General features: G+C 39.5%; 1 protein-coding gene across 1 annotated transcript in view; it reads left to right on the top strand.

Moving 5' to 3' along the window:
* The window catches only part of LOC141515302 (mitochondrial 10-formyltetrahydrofolate dehydrogenase), a 60,312-nt gene that overhangs the window by 20,233 nt on the left and 19,274 nt on the right, over nucleotides 1–20,805 (top strand). Inside the window, exons 4-15 of the mRNA XM_074226757.1 lie at nucleotides 2,415–2,580; nucleotides 3,001–3,102; nucleotides 5,656–5,745; nucleotides 7,005–7,139; nucleotides 9,721–9,846; nucleotides 9,986–10,077; nucleotides 11,727–11,871; nucleotides 13,462–13,581; nucleotides 15,585–15,712; nucleotides 17,432–17,582; nucleotides 17,890–17,960; nucleotides 18,055–18,160. Coding sequence (XP_074082858.1) covers nucleotides 2,415–2,580; nucleotides 3,001–3,102; nucleotides 5,656–5,745; nucleotides 7,005–7,139; nucleotides 9,721–9,846; nucleotides 9,986–10,077; nucleotides 11,727–11,871; nucleotides 13,462–13,581; nucleotides 15,585–15,712; nucleotides 17,432–17,582; nucleotides 17,890–17,960; nucleotides 18,055–18,160 — 1,432 coding nt within the window. The remainder of the gene's footprint in view (nucleotides 1–2,414; nucleotides 2,581–3,000; nucleotides 3,103–5,655; nucleotides 5,746–7,004; nucleotides 7,140–9,720; nucleotides 9,847–9,985; nucleotides 10,078–11,726; nucleotides 11,872–13,461; nucleotides 13,582–15,584; nucleotides 15,713–17,431; nucleotides 17,583–17,889; nucleotides 17,961–18,054; nucleotides 18,161–20,805) is intronic.

Genomic DNA, 20,805 nt, shown 5'->3' with positions numbered 1-20,805 from the left:
TTTGCTTCCCTTACCTAGTGGTCTTCTTCTCCTTATACCAAAGATAAGGAAAATGAAACAAACAAACAAACCCGTTCAGCAAAAATGACCATCAACTATTCTTGGCAACATGGTGGCATTTCAGCTGAACTTTGAAGGAAACTGGGACTTTTAAGAGGCTGAAGTGATGAGAAAATGCATTTCAGGAATTGAGGATTGCCTTTGCAAAGATATGGAGGTGAAAATTAGAGGTTGGAATGTCATATTAAGAAGCAGCATAGAAGTCAGTTGGACTGAAACATACATTATGTAAAGGGAAGCCTAGAAAAGAGGATTGGTGCCAGGATATGAAGGGATTTAAATGTCAAATAAAGGAATTTGATTTGATCCTGGAGGTAAGAGGGAGCCACTGGAATTTATCGATCAGAGAAATATCATAGGCAGACTTATGCTTTAGGAATATCACTTCGGTAGCTCTGTCAAGGATGAATTGGAGAAAGGAAGGACTTAAGGAGAAAGACCATTTAGGAGTCTATTAAAGGAGAATTTAAAAAGCTAACACCTTATAGTGTTCATGCGAGTGAAGAGAAAGGGATGACTGAGAGAGGTTCTACAGAGAGAATCAACCAATCCTGGTAGAGCGAAAGAGATGGTAGAGTTGCAGATAACTCTAAGGTAGTGAATGTGGATGATGATCACATATACACATACACATACACATACATGCACACGAGCAACACACAAACACACATACACACATACACATACAGACAACAAGGTGAGTTCCCTTGTTGTTCCCAGCAAGGACTATACTTTTGCTGTTCAAGAAAGCTCTTTCCTATGAGATTGAATAATGTCTTGATTCCCTTCTCCACTAGAACCAAATAGCAAATCTTCTACTTGCCCCTTACTCTGCACAATCTGGCCCTGATGCCTAGAATATAATTCTTCCTCATCTTTACCCTTAAAATTGTGCATTTCCTCAAAGATAAAGCTCAAGTGCCACCTTCTACCATGAGACTTTTCCTTACTGTCCCTCCAACTAGAAATCCTTTCCCCTCAAATCATTTATCTTTTGGTTTGTTGTTGTTCAGTTGTTTCAGTCACAGCCAACCCTTTGCGACCCAATTTTGGGGAATTTTCTTGACAAAGATACTACAGTGGTTTGCCATTTTCTTTTCCAGCTTATATTAAATGGCAAAAAGGGTGAAATAACTTGCCCAGGGTCACCTAGCTAGTAAGTGTGTAAGGCTAGATTTGAACTCATGAAGAAAAGTACTCAGGTACTACTTAGCTTTTATATGTTGTCTTGTCTGACCAGATTAAACTATTTCCTTTTTGTCTTTGTATGACTCGTCATAGGCATTTAATAAATATTTGTTGATTGATTGTTAGGATATTAGTGCCCACAACAAAAATTGGGAAGTTCAAAATGAAGGGAGTATTTAGAGGGAAAATAATGAGTTAATTCTTGTGTAAGTTGAGTTTAAAATGCTTTGAGCACCTTAGGTTCAAAGTGTCCAATGGACAGTTGGTAATGTGGGATAAGAGAAACTAGAACTGGATACAAAGAGAGAAGAGTCATTGGGGTGGTAATGGGCAGAGAGGTCACTGAGTTCCCCCAAAGGAATTTGAAGGAAAGCAAGCTTGGGAATCACATCAGTGGCTGAGAGCCCACCACCCCCATCAAAATCTAAGGTTCTTCTAATTCCAAAGAGCAAATAGCCAATTCAGAATCCCAAGTGCATATTTTGGGGATACCTGAATTATTCAACCTAAAGTAAATCCCTCTTTTCTCTTTCACATTGTACTGGGTATTCTCAATTTAATTGTCTAATTATTTCTGAATTTCCCATTGTAGCTAATATAGAAAGCATTCAATGAGTGGAACAAATTGATTATGAAGCAGGAAGCTGGCAAATAAAAAAGCAAATAGTGATATCAATGACATGTTTCAGATATGAATTTTCTCTAATGATAATATCAGACTATTATAAGTATTTAGAGTGCTGGACTTGGGATGAGGAAGAACAGATATGTGTTTATCTCTATCTATCTATCTATCTATCTATCTATCTATCTATCTATCTAATGTCTTCCTGAGCAAAACACTTCAGCATCTTTGCTAAGAAAACCCCAAATGAGGTCATGAAAAGTAGAACATAACTGATAAGACTGGACTACAACAACAATCATGAAATTGAAAGCAAGACTTTGCTGAAATTAAAAAAAAGGATTACAGAAGTATGGGAAAAAAGCATGTAAACAATAATTGATTCTAATTGATCCCAAAGACTAACCCTTATTTGTCTTCTAACTTTTGATCTGAATTCCTGATGGCAATTATTTCTGAACCTATTACAATTTCCAGTTATTCTGGAACTTATCACATCCATCTGACAGCTTTATTTTTATGTGGAAATCATTTTTCACAGGACTTTAATTCTGGGAGATAAGAAAGCTGGTTTTTCCATCTTCTGGGCTGATGATGGTCTAGACACTGGGCCTATTCTCCTTCAAAGGGAATGTGATGTGGAGCCCAATGACACAGTGGATGCCCTTTATAATAGGTTTCTTTTCCCAGAAGGAATCAAAGCCATGGTAAGTCTGTTTTTGCCATCAAGGGGAATTTACTTCAAGGATCTATGCTTAGTTCACTCTGGGTAGTCTCTCAAAAAAAAAAAAACAAACCTCATTCCTACACCTTAGGAAAGGGCCTTTAACAAATTTCTGTGAAATTGTAAAATCTCTCTCCGGATACTTTAGTTCTTATTCCTCAGGGTTGCTTTTATCTCATTATGACTTGACAGATCCTCAGGTGCCTTCTGAATCATCAAGAATGGTTTCAATCATTTTCTAGTGGCAAGTATAGAATATCTAAATCTCTGAACTTGTTGTTCCATAGATAGCAGCTTCCTAACTAACCAAAACAATAAATTGTGTGAAACAACCCATTCCCCACTCTGGATAGAGAGCAGTTAGCTCTGAATTTTCAAAGGTGATATTTATGTTTCTTTTTAGGTAGAAGCTGTCCAGCTCATTGCAGATGGCAAAGCTCCTCGAATCCCTCAGTCAGAAGAAGGAGCAACATATGAAGGCATCCAGAAAAAAGAAAATGCTAAGGTCTCATTGACTGAATATAAACTCTTGGGATCTAGAGATGGAGGGAACCTTAGAGATTGATCCTCTATCCAGTCCTACTCCTTAATTTCCTGGAAAACTGGAGGAAACTGAGAACTTGCCCTAGAAGTAGTAGGGACAGAATTCAAACTCAGAACTTCCCATGTTCTTTCCAGGGGTACCCTGCTTAGGGTTTCCCTCAAACTCAGACCACAACTAGCCCAGGACAAACAGATTGGACACAGAGAGCAGTCCATCCATCCCCTGCTTCCCAGGCTGCTTTGCAACCTAACCACAGGCCTTGCCTGGAATGAACTTAGTTGCTTATTAAGCATTTCTTTGTTTGGGATTGTTTATCCTCCCTCCAGCACATCTGCTGCCCCCAAATGAGACCTTTCCTTACTTCTTCTCCCAACTCTTTTTGTCTCAGGAGAAAAAAAATCCTACTTAATGGCTCAGCAGTCCCAGGAGATAGATTTCAGTGGTGCCAGCCTGTCTCAAACCCTTACCTTGGAGCTCTCTGAGCTCCTGTCATGGTCTCCTTTTCCTAACAAGGAAGAGGACATCCAGAGAAGCAATACCCAGCTTTCTTCATCTCATATGGAGTCTATTTCCCAGCAGAGACTCCTTCCTCCTTTCCTTCCTCTTTTCCTCCCTCCCTCCTTCCTTCCTTCCTTCCCTGCTCTCTTTTCTCTCCTTTCTCCATCCCCCAGTCTCTTCCTCTTCCTCTTCTTTCTTTATCTCTCCCTTCTTCCCTCCCACCTGTCTCCTTCCTTTTTCTCTTTCTCTCTGCTTCCCTCTATCTCCCTCTTTTCCCTGTCTCCCTTCTTCCTTTCTGTTTCTCTCTTCTCCCGTTCTTTCTTTTTCTTTCTCCCTCATTTCTTTGTCTCTCCCACCTTCCTCTCTCCTTCTCTCTCTCTCCCTTCCCTTCTTTCTCTCCTCCACCTTCTCTGTTTTCCCTCTGTCATTAAATAAAAGATCCCTTTAAGGTCTTGCAAAGATTATTTTCCTAATTATTATCTGGTTCTGCACTAGATGTCCCCCATGCCTTAAAGACTTGACCTCCAAAAATCTTAGCTTCTGTGGCTTTCTTCAAGAAACATTTAAAGGGGTGGCTAGATGGTGCAGTGAATAGAGCACCAGTCCTGGAGTCAGGAGAATCTGAGTTCAAATCCAGCCTCAGACACTTAATAATTACCTAGCAGTGTGTCTTGGGGCAAGTCACTTAACCCCATTGCACTGCAAAAATAAACAAACAAACAAAAGACTCATTTAAAATCTAACCTTCTGCAGTCTCTTATCCTTCCATCTGAGATTACCTTCTACTTATAGTCTATATTTATAAAAATATATATATAGTTTTATACATATGTTACCCCATTTTATATATAAATATTCCATTGTAATTTATATATAGATCTATATAAGCTATATATAAATATATGACCATGCTTATATATCTATATACAGTTCTCTATTTCTCTAATTCTAAATTCAGAATTTATTGTTGTTATTGAGTCATGTCCTTCTCTATGTGATCCTATGGGGTTTTCTTGACAAAGATATTAAAATGATTGTCCATTTCCTTCTCCTGGGTATTGCTGCTTTTGTTTGTTTGTTTTAACAGATGAGGAATGAGGCAAGTGATTTGCTCATAGTCATATAACTTGTAAGTGGCTGAGGCTGGATTTGAACTCAGATTTTCCTGACTCCAGGTCTAGTGCTCTGTCCACTGTGTTCATATACATATATAGATATATAAATAGAGATAGAGATATGATAGAGATATATAGATTTAGAGATAGAGAGATATAAATATAGATAGAGATAGAGAGATAGAGATAGAAAGAGATAAAGTAGATACATAGAGATAGATATATAGATACAGATATAAAGATATAGATACATAGTGATAGAGATAAAGATAGAGATATATGTTATATAGATATATGACATATATAAGTTATAGATATCTAGTTATACACATATTGGTCTCTCAGATTAGAGTATGAGCTCCTTGAAGGTAGGAATTATATTTTTATCTTTCTTTGTATCCCCAAAACTTAGCACAGGTCTGATACACTGTAAGCATTTAATAAATACTTGTTGATTAACTACTATTTTGCCAGTGATATGGTAATTTATATATATATATATATATATATATATATAATTTGTGTATACATATATATATAATATTTTCAAATATGTATATATTCTACACATTCATTTATAGAAACACAAAGTAAAATCTTTTTCTTGAAGAAAAAAGACTTCAAATTTGCCATCCTAATAAATTGTTATATTTGCTGTGACTGAAGGGAGCCCAATAGAGTAGAAGGAGCATAGAAGGCCTGGGTTCAGATCCTGAGCTGCCACTTACTCCTTGTGTAACCCCAAGCAAGTCTCCTGCCTTTTCCAGGCTCCAGTTTCCTCCTCTGTAAAACGACAGTAAAGCTAGAGAATCCTTCAAGTCATGGACTAAGAAGGAAAATGTCACTGTGCATGTCCCATGTGATTCAGCATAGAAATAACTTTGGTATCTCACCTTTCTAGATTCTTTGGGATCAACCTGCAGAAGCTTTACATAACTGGATTCGAGGGCATGATAAAGTACCGGGAGCTTGGACTGAAATAGACAACCAGGTACATATGTCCCAGGGCTGTGTCTGATTTTCTTTTCTCCATTTTCAATCAAAAGTATTACAGATGGTGACCAGATTTGTCTTAACCGTGACCTCTTAGCCATCCCTCCTGCCTTTTCCTTTCCTTCCAAGTGCATCCAGATCTTTCCATGCATCCTTTCATCACAGTTTCTATCCACTTTCATCACCCTTGGATGCCTCTGCTTGTCAGTTGTTTTACTGAACAGTCCTTCAAACAATGGAGATGATCCCCTCTCCTGCCCTAGAAAATAGCCTTCTATTATTGCAGCCTAGGACAACATGAACTTCTTATTTCTGGAGGAGAGATTGTGAAATCATACCAGTTGAACATATTGTAATTTAGTGGACTAAAGTTCACTATTGCAATCAATTAGCAAGGTTATTCAATACTTATTATTACTAAGTTATTACTGGTACAGTGCTAGACTCTAATAATATAAATTTAAAAATAATCTCTCCCTTCAAGGATGGTACCACGAGAATTCCTCATGTTCACAGATAAGGGCTATACTCAAAATCAGTACTCACAGATAAGGAATGGTGGGGCATTCCTAGCTGGGGAATCGGGAAAGACCTTTGAAAGATATAACATTTGAGGTGAGTCAAGTGCTCCCTCCACTGATGCAGATTGCAGCCCCTCTGCAGTTTAGGAAATGGTCATAGCAAAGAAATCATACCATCAAGGCCATACTCTGATGAAATTCTCCAGACGTAGTCAGGTTGGTCTTTGAATCCTTTACAAGTCTGGTGCTCTACTGTCACAGGCCTTATAGGTGCATTACTGTCACAGGCCTTGTAGGACCCATAGTCTTTTCTTCATCACATTGAGATAGCAGAAGAGGACTTTATTGGAGATTTCCTATTGTCCCTTTCTTTAAATGTTATTTTTTTTCCAATTACATGCAAAGATAGCTTTCAACATCCATTTTTTGTAAGATTTTGAGTTCTTCCACCACCCTCCCTTCCTCCCCCCCTCCATGGCAATGAGTAATCTGATACAGGTTGTACAAATTGTGTCTAACATATTTCTATATTAGTCAATTATTATCTCTTTAGGCTCAACCCCCAGCATTGTGATTGTTGGGTCAAATGATATGATCATTCTTATGATTTCTATTATAAATTATCACATCACATTCCTAAACATTTGTACCATTTTCCAATCCCATCAATATGTAAGCTACAGGGCAAGAAAAAAAGATGTTTATTTCATAATGTCTTTATTAATGTCCATATTAGGTGGTTACTTTCTATGGCTCCTCATTACTGGATGGTTCTGTGCCTCCTGGAGAACCCCTAACAATCAAAGGTGCTGAGAAACCTGGTCTTGTCACCAAAAATGGGCTAGTTCTTTTTGGTAATGATGGAAAAATGGTGAGTTCTTGGTACACTGATTTTTTAAAAAAATTATTTCTGTAGAGCACTGGCCTTGAAGTCAGGAGTACCTGGGTTCAAATCCGACCTCACACTTATAATTACCTAGCCATGTGGCCTTGGGCAAGCCACTTAACCCCATTGCCTTGAAAAATCTAAAAAAACATTACTGTTTATAGTCAAACCTATTAACGTTTCGTAAGGAAGTGAAGAGGACCCACCCCAATGTAGTCTGTCATACATGGATGAGTTGACTAAAATGGCTGACATGGTGGGTGACCCCAGTTCCCCCTACTGTTCTGTGTTTATCATTTTGTTCAAAGACAAGGAGTTTACTGGACTGAGGAGAATGTTAAGATGTGGGCCCTGTGAGTATCTTACACTCCCTGGCTAGAACATCAAGCATCTTTGGAATGGGTTCAACTGTTTCCATCACATTATCATCTTTGACAGCATTTACATTAGTAAAGGAAAAACCACGGGCACTTTAGCTTGGGAGTCAGAACTTTTGGGGTTCTCTGGCTAACTAGATTAAATCTCTCCTCTAAAATCATCCCATGGGGATACAGTTTCAGAATTAGGAACTGGGTCCCATTACAGGATACAGGAAATACCTCTTTCTAAACAGAGTGGGCTGTGTTTCTCACTTCTTGGCTGGAAAACTTGGGACACATTTCTCACATGTATAATCCATCTTATTATTTCTTTTTTTTTTAGGTTTTTTTTGCAAGGCAAATGGGGTTAAGTGGCTTGCCCAAGGCCACACGGCTAGGTAATTATTAAGTGTATGAGACCGGATTTGAACCCAGGTACTCCTGACTCCAAGGCTGGTGTTTTATCCACTACGCCACCTAGCCGCCCCATCTTATTATTTCTAATGCTATTTTTGTTATTGCAATTCTGTTAGTTGGTATTAAGTAAGCTTTGGGACCAATGTGGGAGCCCAACTGCCACATACACACACACACACACACACACACACACACACACACACACATATACATGTTCCAAACAAAGTTTCAAATGAACTCTAATGCTTGCTTTTAACTATGCATAATAAAAATCAACATGGTTAGAAACACAGTCATCCTCAAATTCTCACCCTCATGAATGAATGAATGAATAAACAAAAGAATGTATGAGCACTTGAGTACCTACAGTGTTCTCGAGGGTAATGGAAACAGTAGCAGAGATTAAAAAAAGAAAGAAAAAAATTGATTGATAAGAGAAAGAAAATCATAAAGTCCACAATATTTCCCCAATATGCCATTAGTCCTCTATATTTAGTTTGACATTTTTCAATAGTGGTCCACCAACTGATGAGTTTCTGAGAAGGTGCCAAGTGAGTGAATCACTCTCTAAGGCAGGGATCCTGAACCTGAGATCTGTGAACTTTAGAATACTTATAAGTAGGGGCAGCTAGATGGCTCAGTAGATAGAGCACCAGCCTGGGAATCAGAAGGACCTGAGTTCAAATCTAATCTCACACCATGCCACTTATCCCCATTATCTTGAATAAATACATATAAACATTTTCCATCAGGAGCATTTACAATTCAAAACTCCATAAAAGTCACAATTAAGGACTTGATGAATACAAAAAATATGAAGAAAATGTTAATAATATAGATGAATCTTAAAAGTATGTCCTAGGGGTGGCTAGGTGGCGCAGTGCATAGAGCACCGGGCCTGGAGTCAGTAGTACCTGAGTTCAAATCCGGCCTCAGACACTTCATAATGACCTAGCTGTGTGGCCTTGGGCAAGCTACTTAACCCCATTGCCTTGCAAAAGCCTAAAAAAAAAGTATGTCCAATTTACTTTTGCATCTCAGACCCACCCCCCCCCAAGATACTGAACATTTATTAGCTTCCTGGGATCAAACTTCTTAGGTCTGTACAGATAGATGACTGTCAAATGCCATTTTTATGACTGAAGAAGACACAAATTGTGGCCTGCAAAATAAGTCTGTGGGGCCCTTTCACTTGGCCCATGGGGCCATCTCTGCTAACCTTTTTTTCAGACTTCCCCCTGCTCAGGGTTATTGGTGATTAAGGGCAATTAATAGGCCTGAAAGGGAAGAGATCTCCAGACACAAAAGAATACAAAGAAATCTTATGGATCCCATCGAACTTGCTATTTTAGCTTATTTTTTTTAGGTTTTTACAAGGCAAATGAGGTTAAGTGGCTTGCCCAAGGCCACACAGCTAGGCAATTATTAAGTGTCTGAGACTGGATTTGAACCCAGGTCCTCCTGACTCCAAGGCCAGTGCTTTATCCACTACGCCACCTAGCTACCCTTTGGCTTATTTGTTTTAGCAATTTTAGCAATAGGAAGTTTACTGGAAGATAAAAGAAAAGTTCAGATCAAGTGATTGCATACTTCTTAACCTTAATCAGTGGTTAGTTAGTAGGGAAGTATTCTGAAACTTGGGAAGTGTGTGTTTGGCAATTATTGGGGAATTTCAGATGCCTTCTTCCCTGGTCCCCATAGATCACCCCAAACTGATTGTCATGCCAATTCTCCCCACTTTAAACAGTCCTAATCTTGCAGTTAACCCAGTTATTTTTCTCACCTTGTAGCTAGTGGTGAGAAACATTCAATTTGAAGATGGAAGAATGATCCCTGCTTCTAAATATTTCTCAACGGGGGAAGCATGTGTGGTAGAACTCACAGATGAGGAGAAAAAAATGGCCCAAGAAATAAAGGTGAACTTTCTACTCTATATCTGAATTCTGTTCCATCTTATACATGAAGAAAAGGCCAGGGTGGAAACTGCCCTCGGCTCCTATGATGTTGCTTTTTAAAATGTTATTTCCTTACATAACCATTTGCATTCTTGTGTAGACTATCTGGGCAGGAATTCTGAGTAATGTTTCTGCCATTGAGGACTCCACAGACTTCTTTAAATCTGGAGCAAGCTCGATGGATGTTGCCAGGTATCATCACACATACCTTCTGATCTTTTCTGCTAGTCATTCATAGAGATGGCACTTAAATCAATTGATCCTCTTTTCTTTGCCTTAGTCATGCATGTATTTTTTTTCTTTTTTCTCCTAATCTTGTCCTGGGAAAGTGCTAGGAAATCTCTGCTGCTTGTCTCTCCTCTTTTAAGGTTAGCCTAACATAAATTTCATTAACTGATTTAGTCACCTACCACAAAAAGATCTGGTACATTGAAAAGTCCTGAAGTCAGACATATTAAAAATTTGGGGATTTCCTATACAATTTATGGCTGAGATAGTGATAAATAGATGAATGGAAAGATAAATGGACTTAGAGTTAGGTGGGTAGGAGAGATGGATGGATAGAGACATAGGTGAGTAAATGGATACAATGAGCCTTTATTTTTTAAATTTTTTTAGTGTTTTTTTGCAAGGCAATGGGGTTAAGTGGCTTGCCCAAGGCCACACAGTTAGGTCATTATTAAGTGTCTGAGGTCGGATTTGAACTCAGGCACTCCTGACTCCAGGGCTGGTGCTATATCCACTGCACCACCAAGCCTTTATTTATTAAACATTTACTATGTGTAAAGCACTGTAATAAGTTCTGGAAATACAGGAAACAAGAAAATAAAATGGCCTTTAACTTCCCAGAACTTATATTCTAATGGAGGGATAAAATGCTGGAGAGGGCATGGGAATGTGCCAAGGAGACTTCAAGAAGTTTTGTAGAGGTTAGGGCCCTGGCAAAGCAAAGTGAATAGCTCATAGTTGGTTAGACTATGCAGCCAGAATGCCTTATTCCCACCCCCAAAAAAAACATGCTCAGTGAAATAAACTTGGGATCATGGCTCCCAGGCAAACTGTAACATCATCCCTGAAATTCCACTGGAGTAATGTGTGAACCGCAACAAGCTCCATTGTTAGGTAGCCAAAGCTACTCATGGAAGGGATGACCTAGATAGACAGAGAGCTAGAGAGACCCAGAGCCAGAAATGAGATAAAGAATATTAAATGGGGCTGTGTCTAAAAATCAACCATTTAAAATAGCAATGGAGATAGAGGCAAAAAGACCCCCCCCCAGAAAACAGGGATAAAGCAAGGGTTCAGAGTCAGTACAGAGTTAAGTCCTCCAGAGGATTCTCCCTTAATTAAGAAGTTCTATTATGTGTGAAGCCAGGAAGTCAGCAGGTTCGGCAAGGTCCCATCATCATGTGGAATGTAGAAGCCAAGTTCACCACTCCTTTTAGGCAGACACTGAGCAGGTTCAAGGCAAAAAAGACTCAGTCTTTCTCTCCCAAGTTTAAAAATTCTAAGCAGAGGAAGGAAAGTTTGTCTATAGCTAATCCTTCATGACTTTGTGAAGAATGATTTTGATTAATATTGTCATATCCAAAAAGATGAGCTCAAGGCAAGGTAATGGTAATCTGGGACCTATTAACCTCATTATCTCATTAGAACATGACTAGTTCCTCCCCAGTGATTCATGCACAGCCTCAGAGTGGTATAACAAATAGGAAAGAACAGTAGAGAGGAAGCCAGACAACATGAACTGTAGTCTGCATTATGCTCATCACCAAATATGATTTGAATTCATTCCCATTGACCCAACCAGTCATGCAAACTAATGCTTACTTTGATTTAAGGCTGGTTGAAGAGATCCGACAAAAATGTGGTGGACTTCAACTGCAGAATGAAGATGTGTACATGGCCACCAAGTTTGGAGACTTCATTCAGATGGTTGTGAGGAAGCTGAGGGGAGAGGATCACAAAGAACTGGTTGTGGACTATGTAAGTCATCCCCTTGGTGTCCATGAGTTGCTTTGCTCTTTTGTCCTTTGAATATTGGAGGAGTTCTGTAAGAGGAACAGAAGGAAGCAAAATGATGATTTTCTTTGGGTTTATGAAAGGCCATCATGTGGGGAGAAACAGGAGCAATGCATAGAAGGTACCAGAGAGAGGCAGATGCCCCAAGAATTAGAGTGAATTGAACTTTCTTGGCAAGATGGTTTAGAAGCAAAACCTGAAAGATTATTTGCCTCTGGGATGGTAAAAGAGGGTCTTAGTGACAGATATGAATTGGATTTGGTGGTCTCAGAGATCCCTTCTGACATTCTATGGTTCTGTGAAATGTGGCAAACAGTATTGTCTCCAAAGGAAGATGAGCCATGTTCTGACTTATATGGAACTGTCCAGATTCATCTTGCTACATCATCCCTAAATCAAAGGTGTCCAATACATGACCATAGGCTGAACACATTCCCCAATACTCCCAGCCCAAACAGATTAAAATATCATTGGTAATTAACAAAATAAATGAAAATACACTAAAACATAGATATTACATTTTGAAACAATGTCAATTTGCAGCTTGCAGGGATCCTTATGTACTTCTACTGCTAACTGAGTTTTATACCATTACCCTAAATTCAATAGGAACATTGGATGGGAAAGTAATGTTTATAAGATGATGAGACCTGTTGCCATCAGTAGACTAAAAGATCCTCCCTTCTGTTACCATTTGAAACTATACACAAATCTTCCTGTTCCTCTTATTTCTTCCACTAAAAGCACCATGGGAATATCAGAAAGAAAAGTAGAAGGCAGGAAGGAGAGGGAAAGGGTCTCTAGGAAACACAAAGGGTCTAGGATTCATGAAAAAATCAGTGGGTGTTAAAGGAACTTTGGATTTCAGAGCTCAAAAGTAGTCTGGCTCGTGGGTACACAAAACATGTGGCCACTAGAGGGCAATGCTTCTATGCTTGATTCTAGAGCTAGAAGCCTGGACCAACTTAAGTTGGACAGATGAGAAACTGAGGTCTGGACTGGGCAGGAGACTTGAACTGGTCCATACCCCCTGGCTGGGACAGAACCAGTCTCCCATCTATAAACCGGGAAGATTGACCTATATTATCATTAAAATCACGTTCAACTCTAAAGTCTATGATCTCTGTGTGATTCCAAGTCTAGAAACTTTTCATGATGCCATGTTACTTTATAACCTGGGAAAGAAAGAAAGAATACATGGTCTCTTCACAAAAGGAAGAGCCTCACACTATGTATTCTTAGATCACAAATTTAGAGCTGTGAGGGACCTGAGCATCGTATGGTGATCCATACGATCCATCCCTTCACATAGGTAGTACCAAGATTGGAACCCAGATTCTTCACATGAACCTAGAGGCCCTCATCACGTCTTCATCTTCCTGGAGAAAATGTCTTTGATGAGTCTGTTACTTGCCTTGATCAAACATGAAGTAGACATTAGAGCAATATGCACTGGTCTTTCCTCCCTGCATAGTTTCCCTCAGCATCTGTTGTTCTATGTTGACCAGGAAAATGTGCATATCTATTGAAATGTCTGCTCTGGACCTCTCTCAGGTTTCAAAAGACATCAATAATATGACACTGAAAATGCCTTATCAGTGTTTCATCAATGGGCAGTTTGTGGATGCTGAAGATGGACAGACTTATGACACCATCAACCCAACAGATGGATCTGTAAGTAGTTGTTCTGGGGTGTAGCAAGGGAGCTCAGATCCACTTTGAGGAATCCATCTCTGCCATCAACTCACCTGAAGACAGGGCTGCATTTAATAAGCCCCCTAAAAACTCTGGGTGTATAACTTAAGAAGAAAAATGATGGGCTGTTTTATATGGAGGAAAGCAAATAGGCCGTTTTGGCAGGACGTGGCTTAAGGAAAATTGGACCCAAAAAAAGCAAATTGGAGCCAAGTTGTGAAAGGTTTTATAGGCTAAACACAGTGGGTTTTCTATTATCCCAGAAAACATAGGAAGCCCCTGGATTTTATTTAATTGGAGAATGAAATGTTCAGTCAGTCAGCCAGCATAAAACAACAAAAAACCAGCATGCATTTATTAATGCATTTTCTGGGAAAACAGGGAGTACCTTTGTCTGTTTATGTTCCCAGAGTCTAGCAAAATGATTGGCACCTGTTGTTCAGTCATTTTCAGTTGTGTCTGCCTCTTTGTGACCTCATTTGGGGTTTTCTTAGAAATACTGGAGTACTTCAGTTTGAAGACTTTTTCCTTCTGGGAATTCTATAAACAATGGGATTTCCTTCTCCAGCTCACTTCATAGATGAGGAAACTGAGGCAAACAAGATGAAATAACTTGCCCAGGGTCACTGAGCTAGTAAAGTGTCTGAGACTGAATTTGAACTCAGGAAGATGAATCTAAGGAGAACTAGGAGGTTTCTTATAGAAGCAGAGACTTGAGGAAAGCCAGGTGATGAAGGTGAGGAGGGAGAGCATTCCAGGAAGGAACCCCAGCCAGTAAAAATGCCAGAGCAGCAATGGACACCATGTCCCTGGATGATAGAATAGAGTGGAGTCAGGGGCAAGAAGACTGAGAAGGTCCTAAGGGGCTTAAAAGTCAAAAGAGGCTTTTGTATTTGACCCTGGGAGTCTTTAAAGCCCCTGTGGTTTATTGTTATGGTCAGGCCTGTGCTTTGGAAAGATCATTCTGGCAGGTGACCGGGGGACGGATAGGTCAGGGGAGAGACTGGGAGAGCTTGGAAGACGAGAAGATGAACTGGAGGTCACTGCACTAGTTCTAATGGGAGACGATATGGGTCATCCTCCTATACTATAGGAAGATCATTTTGGCAGTCATATAAAGGTTGGACTGAACTGGGAAGAGATTTGAGGCCAAAAAAGAGAAGACCTAATGCAATAGTCCAGGCAAGAAGTCATAAGGGACTTGAACTAGGGTGGTAACTGAGAAAAGAAGGGCATCAATACACACTTTCTGGACACGGAAATGACAAGTTTTGGTCATAGATCAGACATGGGCATTGGGGTAGAGGGAAGAGTTCAGGATGTCTCTGAATCAAGAACCTGGGAAACTGGAAAGGAGGAAGTATTCTGCACAGGAAAAAAGGAAACAAAGGAGACAGTTTTAGAGGTAAAGAGAACGAGCTGTTTTGGACATGTTGTTCCTCATTTACCAAGAAGGAACACCAGAGCTCATAGAGATTAAATAAAATTACAATGATAGCAAGCAGCCAAACCAGCATCCAAATCCAGTCCCTAACTCTGAATCCAGAGTTCTGTTTCTAGCCCGCACGCCCCTCCAGCAAGCATCTGAGAAAGGTCTGTGGGACACAAGTCCTGATCACACAGAGAAATCTCTGTTTCCCCTATAGAACCAAAGTGGCCTCCCAGCATGTCCTTGTTCCAATTCAGTGTGAAGGGAAAAGGTCTTTATATGGAGAATTGCTAAGCTTTTCTGAAACTACAGGTGCTTTCCTGAGTCGTAGGATTAGAAAACTAATTAGCTTTTATCCTATGTTAGTAATTAAAAAAAGTTAGCTTGAATGAATACTGCTACCCAAATAAATAGGTACATTTAAAATGACTGTATTAGACTCTTAGAAGTCACTCTTGCAGACTCTGGAAATATCCAAACTATCAAACCTTTCTGATTGTAATAATTTGATAACTTTGCTTAAAACTAATCTGCTTTCATTGTCTTGAAATAGACCATTTGTAAAGTATCTTACGCTTCAGTGGCTGATGTCGACAAAGCTGTAGCAGCTGCTAAAGATGCCTTTGAAAATGGTGAATGGGGAAGAATGAACGCCAGAGAGAGAGGGAGATTAATGTACAGGTGGGTTGAAAAAAAAAACAAACTAAACCCTCGTTCTGGGCCTTTGGGATCCAAGCTAAGTTGTTTTTTTCCCTTTAAAATCCCTCCAAAATATCCCAAGTATCGATTAGATGAGGAGAGAATTACTCTCTCCCTATTATCTACATTATCCCATTACCTGTAAAATCCCCAGTCTTTTTAACTGTTTTGCACTCTCTTTCTCCTTAGGTCTGCATTGCACATTATGACTTTTAGTGGGAGATGGAGTTTGAATAGAAAGACTAGAAACAAAGGAGGAAGTTATCACATAGAAACAGGAAGGGTCATGTATTAATTCATTAGTCCTGAAGCTATGTGCCCACTCCCAGTTAGATTACACTGTGCTACAGATTTGTCAGAGGATAACAACTTTTCTTCTCCTCCCCTCATCCCAGGTCTGGCTAGGGTCAGGGCTAGGAGCCTCAGAGGACAGAAGAAGGGAAAATAGGGAGGTATGGGAACCCAAAGACACCCTTATCCTGAGATGTACTAAAATGAGATCTTATTGTAAGGGACAAATCAAGTACATATTGAAGAATAATTTTACAAAAATTAGCACAGTCCACTAGTATTTATTAAGCTCCCAATGTGCCAGGTCATATTTTCTTATGGGAACACAAAGAAAATCAAAATAAAAGTCTCTACTCACTCTCTTCTATTAAAATAGTAACCCATATTACCATTAGCTATTTGCCTTTTTACAAACCATTATCCTTCCAACATTCCTATGAAGTGGGCAGTATAAATAACATTAAACTGAGCTCAGGTCATGATTCACCCCAGATGTCACAAAGCTTAAGGAGTAAATGAAATTTCTCAGAAATCCTTATCTGGATTTTAGAAGGATCCCAGAAGCTTGGTGTCTTTGAGTGTCACCCTGCCCCCTATCTTACAGATAAGCACTGAGTCCTAGACAGGAAGGAAATGAGGGATCTATGATTCAACCCTCCTTCTTCTGTTTCCACTAGACTCTGCTGCCCTTTTGAAGAGATTTTATTAATCACTTCTCTTGCGATTTCTTTGCCAAGAGTGTTTTGTACAAATAAACTCTGAAGGTGGAAATATGCCTATATTTAAATATATGTGTGTTCTTCATTTTTCAAGAAGATTGCAGCATCAGGGAGGTGATGCCATGACAAGCACGTGAATTGGATTTGAATGAGGGGTTGTGTGCTAAGTCCCCAGCCTCACTTTCTCCTCCAGAGCCATCTAGGTCCAGTGGCCAGATATCAATCAGAACAACTGGGAGGCAATAAGGGCCAAGTGACTTGCCCAAAGTCACACAGCTAGTAACAGTCAAGTGTTTGAGGTCAGATTCAAACTTCCATCCTCCTGATTCCAAGGCCAGTTCTCTATCTATTGTACCATCTAGCTATATCCCCTAATTTAAAACAAAATGATTAAAGGAAACCCTTCTGAGTCCCACCCTTCTCTAATGTGATATATGCATTTCATAATAAATGCATTTTCCTCAATAGAATACTTATTTCTGTATGTCCTTGAAAGAAGAAATTGTCACTGGCTTGGCATGGTCTTGGCATGAAATTTTCTATTTGGTCAAAATCAAGATCATCTTTATAATTTAATTTTATATTATTAGTAAGTTTGCCTTACTGAGTCATGTCAGTAGCTGTCACTCTCTTATGTATGTATGACAAATGGAGTTCAGCCCCAATTTGCCCCTGGCCCTGTGTCTTATAGACTTGCAGACTTGATGGAAGAAAACCAGGAAGAGCTGGCAACCATTGAGACCATTGACTCAGGGGCTGTGTACACCTTAGCTCTGAAGACCCACATCGGCATGTCTGTGCAAACCTTCCGATACTTTGCAGGCTGGTGTGACAAAATCCAGGCAAGCTAAAATTCATCTCTCAGCAACCCCACCCTTCTGGACACCCCTGAGTGTCTGGGCATCATAGTCTTATCAGCTTCCCAGTGCTTTCCAGTGGCCAGGAGGGGCATTTGAGGGCATCGCATTGTTCAGGTAGGCTGAGATCCAAAGGTCACAATCCCTAGTTTTATCGCTCTTGTTCATTATGATCTTCAGGATGCAGAACCTAACCGCTTCATAACAGTAAGCAGATGGGAGGTGGGCTTTTCCTAGAAAGTGGAATTCATGCCTTTGCATGGGCATCAAATCTCTTTTTTTCTTCTTTTAGGGTTCTACAATCCCCATTAACCAAGCACGCCCAAACCGTAACCTTACCTTCACTAAGAAAGAACCTCTAGGGTAAGAGGAGGCTTCTTCTGTGACTTGTCTAAATGGTCTGTTCAATTAGAGCCCATACTAAGTGATTGAATGTTTTGGTTTTTTCCCTCTTTAGTGTCTGTGCAATTATCATTCCTTGGAATTATCCCCTAATGATGCTGGCATGGAAGAGTGCAGCATGTTTGGCGGCAGGCAATACCTTGGTGCTCAAGCCAGCGCAGGTAAAATAGGAAAGGCAGAGCTGCAGACAATACTTGTTTCATACATCTGTGATTGAGAACAGATGTGAGTTCATCTGCATAGGGACATCCCCACCCAACCACACAAGTTACAATGACATCACACCTTAGAAAATGGGACCCCAATGAGTTTCTCTTTTAAAAAAAAAGAGTCATCTGGTGACACCTTTTGGTTATGGTTCTAAATATTGTTCTTTTTTAGCTAGTATGGTGTTCAGATCAATGCATCATATGGTCTTACTGCCCATCCAGGACTTTTCCCTTTTCCCTCCACTGGCATGACCATCCCACATCGGATTCTCTTAAAGAATTTATTTTTTGATCCCTACTTATGTACATTCTCCTCTCTCTCTCCCTCCCTCCCTCTCTCCAGCTCTTTAATTCTATTTCTGTTTCCCTACTTCCTCTCACAAAGTATATTTTTTCATTATAGTTGTGAAGAAGCAAAAATACTCATAGTATCCTGCACTGGTCAATTAAATTTTAAAGGGGTCTCATGCTGGGGTCTGGTGGAAGGATAGAATTTGGAACTCAAGACCTAACAAAAAACTAATATTAAAAATTATTTTAATATGTAATTGGGGAAAATATCATATACTTTAAAAATAATAATTATAATACTGGTATTAAAAAGATGAACCTTTTTTAAGAGAGAAATTTGGAGTCATTATGAGAACTTTGAATTTCCCATCCAGGCCATCCAGGCCACTTTCCTCCTCCTCTTCAGTTGACTCAGCTCAGTGTCCTTTTGCAATGACCAGAATACAGCTCATCCATTAGCATATATAAGTTGTCCATTCAGCTCCTTATTGTCATCAAAACAACAGGTATGCTTCCTTCATTTAGTTCTTCCTTATTTATATAGCTCATTTAAAATCCTTCAAGTGCTTATGAATCTCTGAATAGCTGACATTTATAATAGTGCCCACTATATGTTAAACACTATACAAAGATTATCTCATTTGACCCTCATAACAACTTTCACAATATAATTGTCTATTAGTATCACCATTTTACAATTGAAGAAACTGAGGCAATGAGGGTGAAGTGACTTGCCCAGCTAGTATGTGTCTGAGGGCAAATTTGAACTCAGGTCTTCCTGCTCTGTGCACTATGATACCACCTAGGGGATCTCTGAAGACTCAAGTGTTCTAGTATTTGATCCAATTAAGGCAGCTTGGAGTCAGGAGGACTTGAATTCTAATCCATGTCAGATACTTGATACTTACTAGCTGTGTGACCTTGGGCAAGTCACTTTACCCTGATTGCCTCATGTCCAGGGTCATCTCCAGTCATCCTGAGTCATATCTGACCACTGGACTCAGATGAGTCTGGAGGAGAAAGGAAGGCTGGTGACTTAACACAGCCCCGTCCCCCCACTCAAATCCAATTCACATGATTGTCAATGGCATCACCTCCCTAATGTCTTGATCTTCTTTGAGAACGAAGGACACATAAAACAAATCTGTAACCAGATATCTCTGTAGAACCTCACCTTTCAAAATGAAAAGGTCCTGGGTATTTTTCCTTTGGCTTTGGTGATTCCCCCTGGCCCAATTACTTTAGGAATCAATTCCCCAACTCCCTAGTACTTTTATCTTCTGCATAAACAGGCCTCCTTCAGACACTTGACTCTTTCAGGTGCTTTGGATCTCTTGGTTCTCTTGGTGTTATCTCTACCTGCTCTACCTGGAGCCTACCTGGAGCAGCTTCACTGTCATAGCATCATAGGACAATCTCTCCAGAGCTGGGAGGGACTACAGAGGCCACTTAGTCCACCTCTTTATTTTACAGAGTAAGAAAATAAAGCCTAGAGGAAATCAGGGGATCACCCAACTGGTACATATCAGAGTTGGGATCAGAGCTGCTTATAAAAATCTTTATACAGCTTTTTTTAAGAAAAAAATATAGGGGCAGCTAGGTGGCGCAGTGGATAGAGCACTGGCCTTGGAGTCAGGAGTACATGAGTTCAAATCCGGCCTCAGACACTTAATAATTACCTAGCTGTGTGGCCTTGGGCAAGCCACTTAACCCCAATGCCTTGCAAAAATCTAAAAACATGTATATGTAACATATATATATATTTTATATTTTAACAATTATATATATATATATATATTTTATTTTTACCTCATCAATATTTTCTCTTGTACCCCCTTCCCCTCTCTGAGATCCATTCCTTTTAGCAAGGGATTTTTTTTTAAAGAAAAAAATTCAGGAAAAACCATACAATAGATTTAAAAAAACAAATTTATTTTCTCATCATTTCTATCTTGTCAGTTTCATCCTTACATGCCCTTGATATTACTTGGCTTAATAGAGTCTGTTGACTTTATTAATTAAACTGATTTTTCCCTCCATTGTTTTTTCCTGTTTTATGAAGTAATATGACTTATAATTGCCTTCCATCTTTCTCTTTAAGATTGCGTAAACAAGTTTGTTCTGAGCCAGCATTGCCTTTGAGTGCCATCTTTCTCCACTTGGCAAGTTCCCCATGTGCTGCTTGACTAAAGGGGATATTTGATTGCTTCATCATGGTAATTGATTTGCATCGTCTCTATGAAATAAATGGTTATAAGTCAGGGCCTTTCTTTCTCTCCACTTCCCATTTTTCAGTATTATTAACA

Source organism: Macrotis lagotis, chromosome 2, assembly GCF_037893015.1.
Source record: "Macrotis lagotis isolate mMagLag1 chromosome 2, bilby.v1.9.chrom.fasta, whole genome shotgun sequence".
NCBI lineage: Eukaryota > Metazoa > Chordata > Mammalia > Peramelemorphia > Peramelidae > Macrotis > Macrotis lagotis.
This window is presented reverse-complemented; position numbering and strand designations above follow the sequence as displayed.